Source organism: Anser cygnoides, chromosome 3, assembly GCF_040182565.1.
Source record: "Anser cygnoides isolate HZ-2024a breed goose chromosome 3, Taihu_goose_T2T_genome, whole genome shotgun sequence".
Lineage (NCBI taxonomy): Eukaryota > Metazoa > Chordata > Aves > Anseriformes > Anatidae > Anser > Anser cygnoides.
Genome location: NC_089875.1, coordinates 75,422,135 through 75,442,181, shown reverse-complemented (window position 1 = coordinate 75,442,181; position 20,047 = coordinate 75,422,135). Strand labels below are relative to the sequence as shown.

General features: G+C 46.2%; 1 protein-coding gene across 2 annotated transcripts in view; it reads right to left on the bottom strand.

Moving 5' to 3' along the window:
• BVES (blood vessel epicardial substance) overlaps positions 1-19,818 on the bottom strand; it is a 55,071-nt gene extending 35,253 nt beyond the window's left edge. The window contains exons 1-3 of one of the 2 annotated variants that reach the window (XM_066994471.1): positions 19,563-19,818; positions 10,571-10,924; positions 10,180-10,343 (exon numbers count right to left, since the gene is read on the bottom strand). In XM_066994471.1, the coding sequence (XP_066850572.1) occupies positions 10,180-10,270 (91 nt within the window). In that variant the 5' untranslated portion in view covers positions 10,271-10,343; positions 10,571-10,924; positions 19,563-19,818. The remainder of the gene's footprint in view (positions 1-10,179; positions 10,344-10,570; positions 10,925-19,562) is intronic. The other variant, XM_066994472.1, reaches the window with a different exon arrangement.
• Between the last annotated feature and the right edge of the window lie 229 nt (positions 19,819-20,047).

Here is a 20,047-nt window from a genome sequence, read left to right as displayed (position 1 = left end):
GCTTAAATACGCATATCACCATGTAAAGCAGTTTCAGAACTGAAATTGCAATGTCTATGGTAAAAGTAGTAATTTTTAACACAAAAAATATAAAAAATGTTTTATATTCCATATTTCTTTAAAATATCCATATATATTGTGGTGGTTTTTTCCTACTAATAATTACTCGTTAATTCTTTAACACATGAACACATATATTTAAAGGACACTGCATGTTTTGAAAAGCCATAACCAAACAAGAAAACGTAGACCTGGTAAAATTCAGAGCATGGGGCTGAATGACTGGTGTTTAAGAAGTCCCATTCACTTCACTTGGGAGAGCTGCTTAAAAAGTCATCTGAGAGAGCCCTACCTTTCTATCAAGGAAAACAGGACAGTTTTGCGTCATATTCAAAATCAGTATTCAAAATATATTTTTTTTCTAAGCTAAATCTTGTAGTAAAATAGAGCATCTGCTACCACTGGATTCACTAAAAATTGCAGAGGTTTTAACATGAAGGTGACGAACCAAGCACGGTACAGATTTCCAGCACAACAGCTACGTCGCACCAACTGCTGATACCCATACTCGTGTACCATAGCAGGTGAACTGGACCACCTCACTTTTTTTAGGGGACGTTATTTCCCGTTTACCACAGTGCACGAGAACATGCATGAGCAGATACAGGGAGTACCTGCTGGGTTTTCACCCCACCCCATAACGTACCTGCCAGTACCCCACCACGCGGCCATGTCCTACAGCTGGGCCCCACCAGCCCAAACCCACAGTCAGGTTATCTGGATGTTCCCGTGTGCATCCTGTGGTTCACTAAAACCCTCAGGTGGGAAATGCTCAGCATGCGTGATGTCCATCTCAGCCCTGAGAGCCCAGGCACCAGGCAGGTCTCCGTCCACTTAGGGTCACAAAGCCCAAATCCCTTCCCAAAGGTAGGTGCCCGCACACATCCCTTCACAGAGCGGCCTGCTCCAACGCCCCCGTATAAAAGGCGGTTGCTGGAGAAGATGGTGGTGCTGCCCGCTCCTACACAGCCAAGCGCAGTCAGAGCACTGAGCCATGAAACGGGACTTCTGGCCTTCTCAGCCTACGGGGCCGTTACACCTTACTCCTGGAAAACTACCACATCCCCCTGGCTTTAGACAAGTTCAAATCCACCTCAAAGGGAGAGTGGTAAGGGAGGAGAAGGTATGACAGGAAAGAAAAAGGCTCAACGAAGAGACATTCAGCCACATCCTGGGAAGCAGGGCCTCGATACCCATAGTGGTTGTCTGGGAGGACAGACATCTTCATGACGAGAGCCCCCTCTCTCCTGCCCCTTTCCCAACTTTTATTGCTGAGTGTGACACCACATGGCATGGGACATCCCTTTGGTCCCTTTAGGTCAGCTGCCCTGGTGATGTCCCCTCCCCACCTCTCCCCCACCCCCAGCCTGCTGGCTCTGGGGGTTTGGAGACAGTCCTGGTGCTGTGCCAGCACTGCTCAGCAATAGACACAACACTGGTGTGATACCAACGCTGCTCCAGCTACAAGTGCAGAGCACAGCATGCATGGGCTGCTGCAGGGAAAGTCAACTCCATCCCAACCAGACCCAGTACAAATAGTTATCTACCACCATTATTTTATTGCAGTTGTTTATTCACATGACACCAGTGATTTCTTAGTCTTCTTTTCTGCAAAGACCCCACTGATGTGGGGAAATAGTGCTATCCCCACAATATACCAACAGTGTGGTGGAAGAGACAACTGAATAAAACTGTCTGGGAACCCACAGCAGAACAGCTGCTGTAAGATCCTGCTCCGACAGGCTTTTGGGAACACCCCACCTTCTCCCCAGTCCATGACAATGTTTGTGGCTTGCCAAACGACGATTTGGGTCAAAACCCTCTGCTGGCAGAACCACCTGCAATGCTGCTCAGCAGAAGGGCTTTGCCAGCCCTGGCCTTGGAGGTGGCTCCAAATCCTACAAATCCGTCCCAGTGCCGGCGTTCCCTGCAGTTCCAGCTGCTCGCAGAGCCTCCAGCAGCGGCCGGGTGCCTCACATGATGTGCTCCTGATGCTGCTCCTACACACTGGTGCTTACGGAGCTCCACCTACACGGCTTGATTCACCACGATGAGGTGGCATCATTTCCAGGCTAAGTTCAATTAACTCCCTTGACTCACACAGAGCACGCGATGCAGACTGCAAACGTTAGAATAGTGCAGTGAGAGAGCAAGCAGTCCTTCAGCACATCTATATGTATGAATTTCTGGCATTAATAATCTGGATTATTACAAACTATTTGCTCACTCTACTCTTTTAACACATGATGTGTTCAAACCCGTAATCCAGATTACTAATACCAGAGCATTCAAGCGCTACTCAGCCGTCTTTCTCTTTTTTATAACCAATTCTGACAACTTCACCAGAAGGCACGCTGCAGCTCGTACTGCCTCTGCCCTCTGCCCCAGGAGATTAAGCAGAAACTGCAGAGCCACAAAAATCTACCAGACAGAAAAGTTAATGTGATTTGGACAAACAGTGAAAAAAATGAAATGGCTGCTTTCCCTTGGAAAACCCGAACCTATTATATTTTTATGCATATTAATGTAAGCACAACAAGTATTTTCAAGAGAGATTAACAAATCAGCTTAATAAAGTATTTACTTTGTTCTACTGTAGAAAAATCTGTAATGCTGTAATACTTCGGGGCAGAAGAATATGCACTCAAATATTAAGAGGAATAGAGAGGAAGAAAAATATTTTATCTGTTAATGTGAATTCAGCAAATATATATTTATTTCCATTTCTTCTGTTTAAATAGTTTTATCTAAATAGCTTATGGATTCATTTAATTTTTAACAGATGGTTTGCAAGACCTGTTTATGTGAGCAGTACAACACTGTATTTTAATTTTTCATGTATATTGAGCCCAAATGCATATTATATTTATCATTTACAATATTTAAATACCATAGAGTGCTTTTTTTTTGCTGGAAGTTATCATCAACATATTACTTAATTACTGCAAGCATCTGCCTTTTTTTGAGGTGTGGTGAAACTATACATCATCCAAGCATGTATCCAGCTTTCCCAGCGTTATCCTAGAGGAGGTCATATGTATGTGTATAGTTTGACACAATTATTTCCATTCCATTACAGAGTTCCCTTTGATCCCTCTGCCACATTTGCTGGTTTGTTGCCGGGCAATTAATTCTTAAAAATGTAGGACTGGGATGGACCTCCTCAGCCACCATGTCCAGTCTCTATTAGAACAGGCAACCACATCAAATCATCTTTTTCATTAAGCATTTACAATTTGCCTTGCCTAGCATTATTAGTTATAACAGTACGGAAGGATACATCCCCTCTGGTATTCTGTAGTTCTGAGCAGAGTTGCATGCTGGAGTAAAAACATCGCTGAAATTCTGTTACCTGTACTTACACTTCTGCTTGTTAAGCAAGTAGTATCTAACAAAATAACCGCAAGGCCAATCCTATGCTTATTTAAGGCATTTATCAGATGTGCATTGTTCTGCCAAAGGACTGCAGGCAACCAGCCACCGGGGCGCCCCCAGATAGGGAGGACTCGCTTTGAAGATCTCACAATATATTGCTGCATCCAATAAATTGATTTGCCATGATCCTAACTTTATAAAAGCCTCTCCTGGATAACTTTTTTTGGCTCTTCGGACTGTCCTGGGCCATGTATTTTTTGGCTTGTGCAGTAATATGAAATTTGAACCCTTCTGCAGGCTGGAAGGGCAATTCAAGCACAACGTTCACAATCCTAAAAACTCTGGAGGATGAACTGATGCAGACAAATGAGTAAACAACCACGTGCAGCAGATTCTGACACTCTTACCTATAAAAACATTCAAATCTAGACATAACCCTATAGAAGAACATGGAACTGTTCAAAACATAAAATATGAGTACTGGGAGATCTGCTGATCGGAAAAGGATTCACGATAGTGTCCTCAGTTCGCAAGGCCACACTGATGCAATTATCCTTTCACTTAAACCGATTATTAGGGAGCCTGATCACCTCACTGACAGCTATTCCTGAGTAATAACATGGACATAACTGGGATGATGTTCGAGTCGAAGCTTCATCTTGCTCCAAATGTTTACAAACCTACAAGTGGGTTCATATGACATCATAAAAGATTGTATTATTTCACAGACATCATTCTGAGTACTTCTTTACTGAGGTAAATTATATAGATCTCCCAAAATACTGTTTTATGAATCACATACCAGAGTGTATTCTCTGTAGTACATTTTAGGAGCACTGTCAAAATAAAATAGAAAAAAAAACAGGGGTGGAGAGGGCTTGGTGTCTCACTTCCCGTCCTTTGTGTGCACATATTTTATTGTAGATATGTGCCCTGAATTCTACAGCTGAAATGTTCTGCCAGTCGTGACTCAAACAGATGCTGAAAAACTGGAAATGATTTTTAAAAAGTGACTCAAAACCCAAAAAGCATAGTATCAAAAGCTAAACAAGATTACTTAAGAGTATGTTCAGATATTGACTCAGTCATGTCCTAGTAGAGATTTCTGACACTAACTGATTCAACCAGAGAAAAGCATCACAAAGAGCAAACTGTGGCTGGAAATAAGGCTGAAACTAAGGCACACGCTAGTCATGAGGAAGGAAAAAATTACCTAAGGATGTAATGAAGCACCCATCACTGCAGAACAGGTTCCTCTCTATGCAGTAAGCTATAGCTTAAATGTAATACATACAATTGATATAGAAATTGGGTGGGCATGATTCCTTGGTCTTATTTTGAAGGGGACGGTGATCACAGTAGCTTATTAAATACTGGCCCTATTTCAGTTAAGGCAAGTTTTCCAATATATACATGGGACAATACATACATGGGACAAGCCTATATATTCAAGAATACTGAGAAGAGCATTAATTAGTGCTTTATACTATGCCTTAGTCTAGAATACCAGTTTTTATGTTTTTAGACTATAACCTTTTTATGCTTGTAGACTGGTAACACATAAAATGGCAAGTATAAACTTCATCTTGGTCCAACACGTTTTATAGCAAAATAAATTTATAAGTTCTTGCCATTTTATCAGAAGGAGAGATTGGGGGGGGGGGGGGTCTATCTTTGAATCACCTATTTAAAAGGACCGTAAAAGCTCCTCAGCGTGTGGCATGGTCACCAGCAAGAGCTCAGCTGGGTGAAGCAGAGGTTGGACGTGCAGCGCAGAGCTTGGGTGGCCACATCCGTGGGAAGGGATGCGCTCCTCACCCACTGCAGGTGGTGAGCTCCGCCGACAGGTAGGCCACGATGCTAACTGCAGTGCTGAAGTGATGTGAGAATACTGCTCCTGAGCCACACCACAGGGTCACACAGCCTGCTGGCCTGTCCCTTCTGTGCCACCTGAGGAGAAGTGTCAGGCCGGGGTGCACAGCTCTGACCCCTAACACCCTCTCCGAGGCTCTGGTACTTTGTGCCTTAGGTATTTCCTGAGCCAGTCTTCAATAACTGTCAGTGACTTCTCCTTTCACATTTTACCAATTCTCTCTTGACCAAGACAAAGTCAGGGACTTCACACAGTCGGTAACAAACACGGAATACATAATGTGGAAGGGTTATTAGCAGGATTTAGGGATTACCGCGTTACATGCTATACTAATGTCTGGCAGATTACTGATGTCTCCGAGAAAGGGATATAAAGATAAAGGCAAAGCTTAGACAACACTGTTCTACACCGAAGGCCATTCAAACAGGGCTGTTCAGATCACTTCTAATAGCGTTGTTAAATGTCCACTGCCTGATTACCTTTCGAGAATGAGGTTTTAGCATTGTTTTAAGCCCTCCAGCACCAGCACTCAAGATCTGAACTCATATATGCACCTGCACAAACACAAGCATACAGCAGTTGTCCTACCAAACAGTCCAGCAATTTTGGATTTTAAATATTAAAAATGTGATCTATCTCAAGATCTATCAAGCAGCAATATGGTCTCATAAAATAGTAATGCTTCTTATTTTCTGATTACTGGCATGCATCTGGAAGGTGAGTTAGAAAAGACATTCAAACACTTCCCCCCAAAGGCACAGTGACCTCAAGGTTCAAAATCAGCTTTCTCCCACCGAAGCTTGAGCTGGTGCTCCCTTATGTTATTAAAACCGATTTTCAGAGAGAATACTTTTTAAATCAAGAATTTCATAGGCACAGAGAAGTGACTCTGGAAGCTAAACAGGAATGCTTCAGCTAAAGATGGTATTTGTAGCTGCAGCTGTTTCTTAATTAATTTCTACCTGACAAACCTGGCTAAAAAGGATATTGTAAAACAAACTCCAATGGTTTGGCAGTTGATTGATTAACAATATTTATTGTACATGTTGTGAATGGCACTTACACCTTGGAAGTCCAGGTTCTGTAGCATTACGTTCTGTTAGAAACACTGCACAATCATTTCCCTAGCATGTATTTGCAGCAATTGTAGCTGCGTTACTTCTCCAGTGCCAGCAATTACACTGACGTTTGTTTTCACACAATGTCCTTTCAGGACAGCCTGAGAGAAAGCAATCACTCGTGGGACAGGATTTGTTGTTTTCTCTTGTTTGTTTGCTTTAAGAATCTTGCTGTGCATTTCAAAATCACTTCTTCAAAAAGAAGAACAATACAATTAGTCTCTTCCTGTAATATTCTTCATGTTAATTGAGACAAGGTTCACATGGCATAAATCGAATGTTACAAGCAGGTTGCTGTGCTTTGAAGACAGCTTACTTGTTTGCATTAAGGTAGAACTGTGCATTTCATTACTGGCAAGTAATTTTGAGAAAGTATAAACACAGATACTGTGTTGGGTTTTTCGTTTTGCTTTGTTTTTAACACAACACAGAGGCCACCACAATTACAATAAAACTTCAGCCTATCGTGATTTGTTTTCCTCCCAAAGTAAGAAGGCTAACAGAAGAACCCACAGAAACTAAACATATTGCACAAGTAGTCAGAATGCACAAGCCAACCAGCTGGCTCTACAGGGAGAATTCAAGCTACTTCGGCTAAAGTAAATGGCACTTCTCAGTCAGTTTTGGCGTCACTACGTCTCATTCTGCTTCATCCTCCCGCTCCGCCACGTCCCCTCTTTGTGCTCGGGGGGGCTTTGGGAATGATCAGGGGAGCACATTCCTCCCCGCTATTGCTTCCTGGAGGAGTTGCAGTTTGGGACCCCCGGCCGCAGCCGCCCGGGGGACCTCCTCTGCAGGCGGCGCGGAGGTGGCACCGGGGGCGTCTCAGGGAGCGAAACGTGGTAGAAGTTTGGCAAGCGAATGTCGTACCTAAACCCCTTCCCCACGTGCACCCTGTCGTTCAGAGCATACAGTTTTTCGGCAATGTCGCTCCCGATTAAAATTGAGAAGAGGCGTGAGATGAAACGGTGCTTAGCAAACAGCAAGTACAGCTTCTTTCTCCTCCAGGCCACATATCGACAATCTGTCTCTGCTGTAAGCGTTACCTATAGAACAGAAAATTAAAATTAGCTAATTCTGATGTTTCGTTGCATCTCCTGCAGCTAAAGCCGGTTTAATCCAGCTAGAGAGCTGTGCGAGGCTGCAAAAGGCAAGCGAGAGGGGTGACGGGGAGGGGATGCCCCCGACCAGGCCTCGCTGGCTGTGGTGAGGAGGACGATCGGGCACAGCAGCCGAAGCGGGGAGCGGGACGCTGGCATGCCCTGCTTTGGCTCCGTGCACCCCTACTCTGCTCTCAGCAGCTGACGCTGGCGAGGCAGGTCTAAAGAAAGCTCTCTACAAATGCCACTGGCCCGGCACCAGAAGGGGCCAGCTTGTCACCCCGAAGCCTGCCAAGGGACAGCAGTGCAGTGGCTCACAGGTTACAGGGTGGCAGCCTGGATGGACGCCGTGCCCCTCACTGTACTGCAGGCACTAGGCTCCCTGCCGGCATGCTCTGAATTTCACCTCCTGTGGGTGTGGGTGAAGCATCTCCTGTGGATGTGCGTGGTTTCTCAGGTATTTTAGGTATTTTAGCTATTCTAGCACAGCAAACAAGAGTCTACCTCTCGGATTAGCTTTTAGGAAAAGCTCGTTTGTCATAACAACGAGCTGCAAACAGAAAGAGGCTACAAACAGCATGACCAGTTCAATGGGTAGAGGACATCCCTCCCCAAAACAGCGGAGTGCCAGATGTTTGATTTCACAAACAACACCCACAAGTAAAGGAAGTTATTTCCAAACCAATTAGTACTTGAGCATTTTTTCTAGTACTCAAAAAAACCCCTCCACTTTTACCTGGAAAATTCCCTCTTCTGTGGGCCTCAGTGAATCCCATTCAGGAGAATCCAGAAATTGAAGAGGAAAAATATAATGCAGAAACTCCCCATCAACTGTCACTCTGATCCTACCGAGATAAGATGTGTTAATTTGTTAGTACTATGTGTACAGCAGCAATGACTGCAACAACAGTGTGTTATTTCTACTAGGTGAGGAGTTCAAATGTAGGTTTGATAGCATGAACAACCAACCACTGGCCAACACTACCCCCATCATATTTTTTGAACCCAGCTGGATCAGACTAGTGGAGTGAGAATACAAGGCAATTGTGCGGCTGAAATTCAAACTTTTTCAGGTCATGCTATCCTCTCTGGGCAGGTCTGTGTAGCAACAAGCAAGCTTGGTCATGAAAAGGCTAGCGTGCGCTTGCGAGGTGAAAGATCAATGCTCATAGCACCAGTTGCCTCTTCCGCTTGAAAGCCACAGGTATGGCAAACACGCATTTTGGAGGGAACAAAGTGGCAAAGGCAGGGAATGTGGTGTGGGAGTTCCCCGTGCCACGTGTTATGCAGGGCTCTGTGTTGAAGAGGAATTAAATTGCCACATAACAACTGTCTCTGGAGCCAGGAGCCAGGATGGACATATAGCATCTCTGCGTGGCCTTCTGCAGATGCTAAAGAAAACTTTGCTTTGAACTTTTTTCTAAAGCCATATTTAAGTTTGAAGGCCAGGAGCAGGAAATGTTCGTTTGAACCTTGAAGCAAGCTGTAGGTGTCCCCTTTTTACATCTGCTCTACACCAAGATCAGCATTTCTTGCAAAAGCGCAAGCAGCAGCCCTACACTGCGTGAAGGAGCCTAACAGGAATTCCCTGCATGGTGACTGAGCAGCTGGGCATGCAGAAGGCTGGACGCCTCCCCTTCGCTATGACCATGACCAAAAGCAACCTCCACATGGTGCCTTCTAGACAGCTCCCAAGAATGCTCCAAACTCGGGTTTCAGCAAAGCTAACTGCTTACGATCCGTATTGCTCACTGCCAGTAGTACTAAACCAGCTGAATTTCAAGCTGCTCACAGGTTCCTTCTGTCCATGCAAGCAGGCTGCCAAAACGCACCTACAAAGTGTCCCATCAAGCCCAGACCACAGCCATCAGTGCTGGGTATCCCATCTACCCTCGTGGTGGCCCGGAACCACTCTGCATGCAGTATGCCAGCGAGTATTTCCCCTCAGGAAAGCATCAGCAAGGTTGCTAGGCGGGTCTCTGGTAAGCAGGGACACGAGCAGATGGATTTAGTGCCTCAGGGTCTAATGAAGGGTCACAGCACACAGTAACTGCAGAGTCAGCTATGCAAGTCTGGATAGGACCCAGCTACGTCCCACTGCCCTGGAAGGGTGCTATCAGACCTCCTCTCCCTAATTCCCTCCCTTCTCCCAGCCCCCAGAAAGCAGCCAAGCACAATCTAATAACAAAGTCAATACACTCTATTAAACTGTGTTTACCTCAGTATATTCAGTTTCATAACTACATTTTAGTCCTGCTTCAGATGATATTAGCAGAGAAAAAAAAAAAACAACACAAAGAAAGATGCTTTGTTCATCGGCTAGGTGATAGACAGCAAAATGTAGCCTGAAGACTACGTTTGGTCCCTTTATCTGCCTAACATGTTAAGTGCTATGATACAGGGCTCTGAATAAGGATGACTTAAGATGCTTTTCTTTAAGCTATTACAGATTTTATGCTTAGCATTTCTATGCTAGTGCTGTCCTAGACAAGTGTATTTAGCCCATCAATATTTATATTACTTGCATTAATATTTAATCTACTGTACTGGAAAATGAACAAACAATACACAAATGAGGCATTTTTGCTTTCATTTTCAAGAAGGGGTGGGGAAGATATTTGCAGTAAGTAAGTCCAAACAAACTGATACCAACCTGCCTGATACAAGCAAGGAGAGTTTATCAATAGGTGTTTTGCCTTGCATAGCGTAACAGTGCTCCTTCTCCAGGGTAACCACTTCTGCATCACAGCACAAGACAATCTTCCTATAAACGGTTAAGGAAATTCCCAGAGGCTGGAAGAGAGCACTGTAGAGTTCCTGGAATTCTTTGTCAAAGGAAACACTCCGAACTTGATAGGTAACATAAATGAACTGTACGAAGCATATAGCAAACAGTATAAAATTCCAGGAGAATATATCAGCAGCACAGACATCCAGCCAAGCCCAAACAGAAGAGCAGAGAAAGCCCAATCCAAGCAAACTGAAGACATAGAGAAGCCCAAAGAATCCACTTCCACCCATGAAGCCAACAACAAAGAGAATACTAGCTAGGTGGTAGATAGATCCCTCTGCCTCTTGCTTCCAGGTGGCGCACGTAGGATGTGCATATATCAAGCTCTCCCAAAAACTTGCATTTTCTCCCATGGCTGGACTAATTTTTCGATTCAGCTGAATCTCTGAAATTGTTATTTATGTGATACAGCCAGTGGGGTCCTTTGCTTTTCCATTCTTGCAAACTCTGCTCAATGATCACATAATGTCAGGGTCTCTTTTGGTAGTAAAGTTGCACTTAGGATTTCCAGCAACTAGGAAGCTAATGTTCTCAGAAGGCAATGTTGTTTCTCATCAGTTCGTGCGTTGTCTTGACTTTGGCCGTGTCATCTGTAGTTTTATCTGATCTGGACAAGTGAAGAAAAGACGAATTACTTATAAAATGATTTTCATCAATTAAACTTGATCAAAGCTTTTATTGTCTAAAACCGCAGACTGCATTACAATCACTCAATTTCCCCTGTAACCCTACGATTCCAGGATCAAACCTTAATAATCACTCTAGTGAAGATCATGTTTTTGTACACACAAAGACTGCAGGAGCCTGTCAAATTGCCACTGAATCCACGTAAACCTGTACATAACATCCAGGGCATCCCGTGACAAGTCTGTCCGCAGCCTAACTGCTGAGAAAATGGTTGCATTTTCTGGTCCTGAACCTGCTGCCTGCAAGCCCCATCTAATGCCCTACCTCCTTTGGGAAGAAGAGACGATGAACTTTTGTCCCTTGCCCACTTCCTCCATGTCATTCTGGATTTCGGTCAAACCATTCCCTTCCCCTCTTTGCCCTTCTGCTATCGTTCATGAGCTCGGCAAAGCCGTCCCTGGAGATGGCAAGCTACGTCCCCAAACATCCCAATAAGGGAAACCTGAGCATCGTGGGGGATGCTCTTTTCTGCTCCAAGGATGGACAGCAAAAAGCTGTCATGTATAAGGAAGACTATGAAATTTAAAGGCAGCTTTACACAGATTGTGCTATTAGGATGTGAAGCAAGTCATCCTGCAAAATACTTCTCAAAAGGCATTTATAGGGCTGTTTTACAACAGTCCAAAGTTCTACTTTACATAATTTCATGCTAAGGGCTACAATTTTATTGTTCAACACTGTAAAATGTTAAAGTCTACTTTTTACCATATTACAATGTATTCTTAAGAGTTTAATAAAACCTAAGACACACAACTGAAAAACACGAAAAAAAAAGCACAAAAGCAAAACAAATAAATAAAATCAAGCCCAGTTTTCTTTGTCTCTCTTTTAAAGCAAAAATAAATATTTCACTGTGAGATTAGAAGCAGTAGAAAGTGCAAAGCCAGAACCTAAACCTTTCAGTAATGTAATCAGAACTGAAACCCACCAAGGTCTTCAATGTCTGTTTCTTTTCCTGGAAGAATCGCAGGGAAGCTAACATAATCTTGCTATCTAAATTATTGGATTCACTAGAATACCAAAGGCAGCTACTTTTTTTTTTTTTCAAGAGCCACAGACATCAACAGTTAAAAGAAGTACTACTGCTGCAGTGAAGCACCCAGTATTGTTCAGCAAGGCTTTCAGTGCTTTTCTTTTTTCTTTTACAGTGAACCGATCTAAGAAATTCATAGAGCAAAGCCGTACCAGGAGTCGGACTCGATGATCCTTGTGGGTCCTTTCCAACTTGGTTATTCTGTGATTCTATGATACTACACTTCCTAGCTGCTACAGCTTTACTTCCTTTAAGCTTATTCAAAATTCAGCATTAACTCCGTAATTCAAAAACATTAATGCTGGGTAAAGTCACAACATCCTGAACAACCAGGAGGCAGTTTAGAAGAAAAGGTTAGGAGGAGACCTCTCCAGCTTTGGGAGTAGGACAGGGAACTCACTGACCCATCAAAATGTCACAGCTAAAGAGAAAGGAACCTTTCCAAATTCAAGGTGCTCTATATCCTACTTTGGTGGAAGAAGCAGCGTCCCAAGAACGAGGTACTTTGTAGCTATAAGCTTTGGTGCTTATCTCTTTACCCAAACACCCTTTTCTGCCAACAGAATCGACACAGGATTCCCCCTGGGTACAGGATTTAGCCCTTGGAGGATGGGAGTTCAGAACCAACTGGCCTCAACGCAGGTCCCTAGGCATGGTAAGAGTGCTGGGAATTTTAGGTAGCACTTCTGTGACCAAGGGGTAAGATTTCTGAATGGAAAGAAAGTAAAGTAAGTGCAGGACAAGCAGTTTGCAGGCCTCCAGTTCTGAATCCACTTGGGTTTTCCACTGCACTGGCAAAGTCAGCCGCACAAGTTTTTGTTCTTTTGAAATACCATCACTGGTAACAGTGATTTCAGGTTACTGTTAATACTTTTCCATTGCCAGCATTTTGCTCCAACCAGTTGTCATCAAGATCCTACTTTCTACATAAAATTCAGTGTTTTGAATGGTATCATGACTGAGATGTTACATGGGAACAGCGCACATGACACCAAGATAAACGCGGATTTGTACTGCAATCTACCTTCCATTTCCAACATCTTTTTTCATGAAAAGTTGCATGACATTGCAATAATTTCACAAAATTTATGCCCAATTTCCAATCCACTTACAGCATTCGCAGCCCACCGGCACTACAGCTCAGAGCATTGCTGTAAAACATCTGCTTGTGACACAATGGGTCAAAAAGACACCCAGGAGAACAGCGTACCACTGGGACACAGATAGAGGGTCACCATACACAGAAACAAAGCCCCTGAAAAAACGTCCTGTATTTATAACTGTTTATTTTTGGAACGGGACATTTACATCTAAACCACTGCATGCAAAATTCCCCTTTCTTTCAGAAGTTGTGCACAACGGGAACATTCATGGTAAAGTACTGTGCTACAGCACCACCCAGGCTGCAGAGGACCTCTCTCCATCCAGACACGAGGAGGGCAAACATTAGCACAGAGCACAGCCTCACCAACACAGCACTCTCCCGAGCTACTGGAGTCAGGCAGGCAAAAAACAAACCCTCTGGAAACACCGGAGAAGACGACTGCTCGATGCAGCTGCTTTCTCAGGGCTATGGCGAAGAGCAGACATGCTTACTGCAGGTAAACTACAGGCAGAAAGAGGGGATTCACTTATTTGAATCGAGAAAGTACCTAAGATTTGCAAGCCAAAAATTGTTGACAGTATTTCTTAGGAAGTATTAACTGAGCAGAGGGAATAGTATGGATGGACCTAAGCAAAGAATTATTTTTAAATTCTGACTGATATTTAACGCTAGATAAGGCCTTTCACATTTGCTTTTTTTTTTTTTAAGAGTTCCTGTAAGTCCAGGATTTACACTCTGCAGGGCTTCAGGCCAGTCACTGTAATTAATCCGTTCACCTACTGCAGGCATGGCAGGGAGAACGTGGAGAACTGCATCTTCCCCACATAAACGTCTGGTACTTTTTACTCTTTCCCTTCCAGAGGAAAAAAAAAACTGACACACAGGTGTGTCCCCAAGCCTTGCTGCTGCCCCAGCTACGTGGCTACCACGCTCAGAATAACACAGACGTGGTGGCTGCGGGCTGCTGGAGCCAGAGATGCCCAGACGAGATCTCCCAGCCCAGAAAGAAGCCATACCCCGTGAGCACAGGCGGGACTGCTGAAAGGTTTCTGGGTGTTTTACCCCACCACAAGTCTTTCCTTCTCAAACGTGGAGAAAAATCAGCCCTGACTGGAGATGGGAGCAACATTCAACGGCAAGGACTTGCAACAACTGACAGCTTTTCTGAAAGGACTAAGCTGTCCTCAGACAGAGATAAAATTAAGGGGTTTGCTGCAGCTTCAAGGCAGTAAATGGAGCAGCTCAAGTATATTCTCTAAGATAAGTGCTAGCCAGCAACTGAAAACTTCGTATGAACAGAATATTAAAATAGCCAAAGCAGAATGATTATGTTGGAATTTGCAGGCACATTGTATGATCTCCTGAAATGGGCATTTCCCCCATTCACTGCAGCATTCCCACAGAGAAATACCGATTACGTAAATTGCAATTTACTTGAGAACCACGTGCTTCACCCCGTATTTGCCATCGACGACCCAAAAGTCAATTCTGAGAAGCACTGAGTGCTAGTTACTGTGTTTGGGTCACGATCATTTCTGAAACAAAAACCAAGGAGACCCAAACCACCTGAGGCCACAAGCAAGTCTTCTCTTTCGTCTTTTTAATTTAGTCAAAAGTGAAGCTGTCCGGAGCTGGAAGGCCCTGCTCCTTTGCTGTCTCACCCTCTGTACTGGGGCAGGAAGCCCTCAGGATGCGCACTGTACAAGCTGACCAGAGGTGGAGCCGCACATGCTGACCCTGCAACCAGCCCGGCTGACCCGCATTGCTGGCTACAGCCTCGCCACCAAAAGGGAAGATGTTCCAGCATATACATTTCTATGTTCAAAGGGAGATTGTGCTGCGTTTAGCAGGCTTTGTCGTGACTATTTTAGCCATCTACGGTGCAGACTGGATCTGCAGTCACAGCACCTGCCCCAGCCATACAGACAGGAGCTGGGGGTCTCCCCGAGCCAGGAGAGGCGCACCCCATGGCCCCGGCTTCCAGAGGGCTGAGCCCTGAGCACCCCACCCAGGCTGGGACATTTCATCCCATCTGGCCGTCTTTTAGGCATATGAAGAGAAGCTGCTCATTAATTTTAGCAAGTACTTCCTCCAACGTAATGCAACAGCGCTTTGTTCAGCAGGTCTATTAACGTATCGCTTTCTTCCAGTTCCATTAGGTTTCTGGAAACCACTCTCTGCTCCGCTACTGCCACGCATTTCTCTTGATGGTTGTTTAAGTAGCACGCTTTCCCCCAGCTATTTTCCTTCAGCGGTTGCTCACGTAGGGTTAGATGCCCAAAGGGACTGAGATGACCAAACTCCGGATTGCAGTGCAGTCTCTAACTCGTCACAGTGCGCCGAGGAGCCAGGCACCTACAGACAGGCATGGCTGCGCACCCACAGGCAAGTATGGGCAGAGAAACACGCTGCTTTCAGTGATAAACAGCCCCTGAAACGTGCATACAGCAATCAGGACAGCAACTAACACCACAAGCTCACATCCCAGCTTACCTTACACTTCGTGAGTGTCTCTATCCTAGAGAAAGCAGTAACTATAATACCGGAAAACACTGTTTTCCCAAGAAAATGCAGCCTCCGCAATGCGGAGAAGGCTACCGTAACTTCATCACAACTGATAACATCTATTTAGGAGGTAGAATGAGGAGGAAGAAGGATGAGGAAGAAAAGGACTACCTGATCCGAAAGACAAAACTACCAAGATAACCAGTCACTGTAAAACTAGATATACTCAGATTGCAAGGATATGCAAGTATAGGTAGAAAACTTAATCATTGGAATGACTTTGAAAATTCCCTTTGCCTATGAAAAGAATTTATGAAATTAAAGAAATCAGGATTCTGACTGACACCTAAAATAAATCTGGATATGCTATTAGTAAAAAAATGAACTGATTTACTCTAATTCCATTTTTTGTTCTACTGAAAGTCAGACTAGATGATTGCAATGATGTGCAAATGATGACTACAAAGCTGTGTAGCTGGTCTAGCTAGTGAAATCTAGAAGCCTACCTTAGATACCAACTACATAACTACTTTACCCAACAGAAAGCACCAAACACAGGTAGGTCTCTGAAATTATTCCTCGTGTAGACCCTCTAGCAGAAGCTTTCATCCGCGTGGAGCCAGAATCCCTCCCTGTGGCGATGTTTCCCGAAGAACGGGACCTTTTACCACTAAATGCTTTAACATGATACATGCAGCTGGCATCCAAGCCTCAGGATCCCACTTTCCAGGTGAGCGCCCTCATCACAGCATGAAGAGCGCCCGCAGCACGGTTCTCCCTGTCTCGGTCCCTTTTCTGCGCACCACCACAGCTCCAGCAGGACGGGCAGGGAGCGACCCACCCGCGCGAGCCGCCCCGCGTCCCTCAGGGCTCCCCGTGGGAGCAGGGATGATGGATTTGCACTGCCTTGGGCTGAGGAAGGCATCCTGTGTCTCATCCCTGCCTGGCCTGCCGGACCCAAACAAGCAGCTGGGGCACTTCCAAGCGTTTCAGTGCCGCCAAGTGGGGCTTTTCTGGGCCCAAACCCTGCTCCAGCCTGGCAGAATTTAGGCTCCCGCGGTCACAGCTGTCAACCAAAAGCGGCCATCATTCGGCTGCCACCTTGCTATGGCACCCAGGGGCTCAGGCGGGCACTGGAGGCTGGTGGCTGCAGGCCCCCGGCACCTGGGCCCGGCCGCTGTGGGGCTGAGCGGGGCCGCGGGGCCGCCATTTGCGAGGCGGAGCGCTCCCACAGGGGCCCTTCGGCGGGGCTCGGGGTTCATTCAGCTGGTTCTGCGCGGCTGGAAAGGCCTGCTGCTGCTTACGCTTGGCTCAGATAAATCCTCACTAGTCCTTTCTAGAAGTGGAAAAAAGCTGGGGGGGCGAGGGGGGAGGGCTGCGAGGGAGAGGGAGAAAACCCACAGCAACACAGAGTAGTTTAAGGTTCATTAGGAGCACTGCATACAGCGAAGCCGCTATTATTTAGTCTTTAAATATTTAAAGACCAGCCTACTATACACAGATTACAGTACTTGAACGATTGCTCGTTTATCACTGTAAAATATACAGTGCAATCCTCTGTGGCTGCAAAGCCAGTACTGAGGATGCTGTCTATTTTTTGCTCTAGATGGTATCTGACATGGAAGAAATGACAGATTTTCTTCCAATCTGAATCAGAACTGATGAAAAGTAAGTACATGTGGTATTCATGACAAATAATTTCCCCTCCTTTCTCTCTTTTTTTTTTTTTCCTAAGCTCTTCAGCTCCTAGGAAACATGAATATGGAAGGGCAGTTGGAAAAATTTTACATTTTAACTATAGATTGTTGGCACTTGCACAGATTTGTGCAAGACTTGTATGCTGCTGAACAGCACTGGACAAGTAATAATTCAGTGGTTCTGTTTTATTGCGTTTTCTAATAAATACACCCAAGTGAAGCACAAGTTTAAGATTTTCTACGGTTCGACTTTTAAATTAATAACAGAGGAAACAACCACAACGCGTATTTCACAAGCGCTTTAAAACTGTGCTAATGAACTACGGCTGAACCCTGCAGACTTCAGTGTGAGTGAGTTTGTGCGGTGCAGCAGTGCCTTTGGCCGGGAATGCACTCCCCTGTAACCAGCCACGTGACACGAACCTCGTTTCCCAAAAAAGAAATAAACACAGGGGCTCGCTTCATCACACTACACCTGGACGTAAAACAGGATTACGGAGTAGTGCCATCAACCACGCATTCGAACAGATACACAGCACGCTGAGTCATGAAACACTGTAAATAAAACAGAATGAAATGGTCCAAGGTAGCAGAGCTGCTGAAATTATTTATCTCTACTGGAGGGCTCAGGGTTTTGAGTGACCAGTCCAGTTTGTGCTTTACTGGGGCAAGCGTCACGTGGCTTTACATGCAAAACTGCGCCGCAAAACAGCAGCGTGCCCAGAGCACTGGCTTAGCACCACTTTCATCACTCTTCCACCTAGGCGAGTCCGAATACTCTCAGTCTCATAGAGCAACCTCATCACAAACTGAGGCTGTGCTCGCCACACAATAGCAGGCTTTGTCTGAGCAGCAGAGGCGTACCCAATGACATGCACTACGTGCTCACCCAGCGGCACCGATCCCAGTTCACTTTTGCGAGGCTGTGTAACACGCTTTTGTGGTAAAATAAAATCTCATCTCTGAAGAGCCTGCGCACTTAATGCGATGATTAAATGCAGTTTCAGCTAACAAGCCTTTTCTTGAATCCTTAATAAACTTTGTTCTCAACTTTAATCACAAAAGGTTTTCCTGCAACAAAATTTGCCTTCAGAATTAACCAGTATCGTACTTCATTCTGTTTTAACATCTATTCTCCTTATTACAGCGTACTTGCTATTTTGCAAGCGAGACACTTTCTTAAAAACACCCGCTTGGAATTTATCTAGTTTATTAACTGGCACTGCGCAGAACTTTGTGCAAAGCCCGAACAGCAACAGTTCTGCGGACATGGAGACCATTTCTTACTTCACCGTGGTCAGTGAAGGCATTTTTACTTGTGCATACACAACCATATTGCTATTAATCAACAGAGTGGCACGCAGCCCGATTTCTGGAAGCCAGATTTCATCAGTGACATCTTTATAACACTGCCAGGTGGTCCGTGATGCAGTATTACACGAGATCAGCTACATCAAATGTTTGCCCATAAAGTGACTGACAGCCTAAATGCACACAAAGCTTTACGGAACAGCTGAAGAAACTGTGGTAAAACATGACGGTTTGGAAAAATATGTTTGGAAAAAAATATTATAGCTTGGGGGAAAAAAAAAAAAGTGTTTTGTATCTTCTGTAGATGTTCCGTTGTGAAGAAACAACTGCGCATACAAAACAGATCTTAATTTCAGGGTTCATCTCTTCTTGCCGTTTGGTGACGGGGAGAGAGCAGAATCAAGCAACTGCAGTCAATGAGGCAAACCGAGGGTAAGCTGAAGGAGTCTCTGGCCCCCGAGCTGATTTTGCGGAAGCCCAGACAGTTCCCGAGTTGGACACTGGCTAAACAGGCTGCGTCCGCACCCCCAGAGAAACCAGAAGCCACGCTTCATAGGAAATACCCCCCAAACCTGCTATATACATAGGACGAGGAGCCTTATTTCGGGCAGACCTCTCAGGAGAGGACGAGCGAGGCAACGTGCCACCGAAGGCGGCATTTTGGAGGCGACGCGAAGCTCTTCGCCTCGTTACCCAGGCCGAACCCAGGCGCTCGGGGGCCGGCTGCGCTCGCACACCGCCCCCCCGGCAGGAGGCGGTTCTGGGGCGAGCCGCGCTCCTCCGAAACCGGGGACGGGGACGGGGACCGGGGACGCGACCCCCGGCAGCGCCGCGGCTGCCGCCCGCCCCGACGGCTCGCCCGAGGGCAGCGCCCGCTGTGCCCGGTGCCCGGTGCCCGGCCCCTTACCTGTCCCCGGGCCCCCTGCCGGGCGCCCTCGGCAAAGTCTCCCCGCCGCTTCGGGACGCTTCGGGACGGGCCAGACGGGACGGACGGAGCGGGGTCGCTCCCCGCAGCCCCCGGCGGCAGGCGCCGTCCCGGCCGGTCCCGTCCCGTCCCCCGGCCCCGCGGCGGCCCCGTCCCGGCGCTGTGACTAAAATAGGCAGCGGCCGCCGGCGGGCTGCGGGCGGCGCCAGGCGCGGGGCCGGCACCGAGCGGCCGCAGCGCGCAGGCGCCTCCCGGCGGCCCCGGGGGGCTGCGGGGTCCCCCCGCTGAGGGGCTCCCGGCTCCGGCCCCGGGGTCCCCGCTGAGGGGCTCCGAGGGGCGGGCGGGAGCCGCTGTGGCGGTGTCCCCGCGGGGAGGGCAGAGCCGGCGGCTGGGCGGCATCTCCCCAACTTCTTCTGTGCCGCTGCCTCGGGGTAGAGCGCCTGGGGCCGCCGGTTTGCAAATAAAAA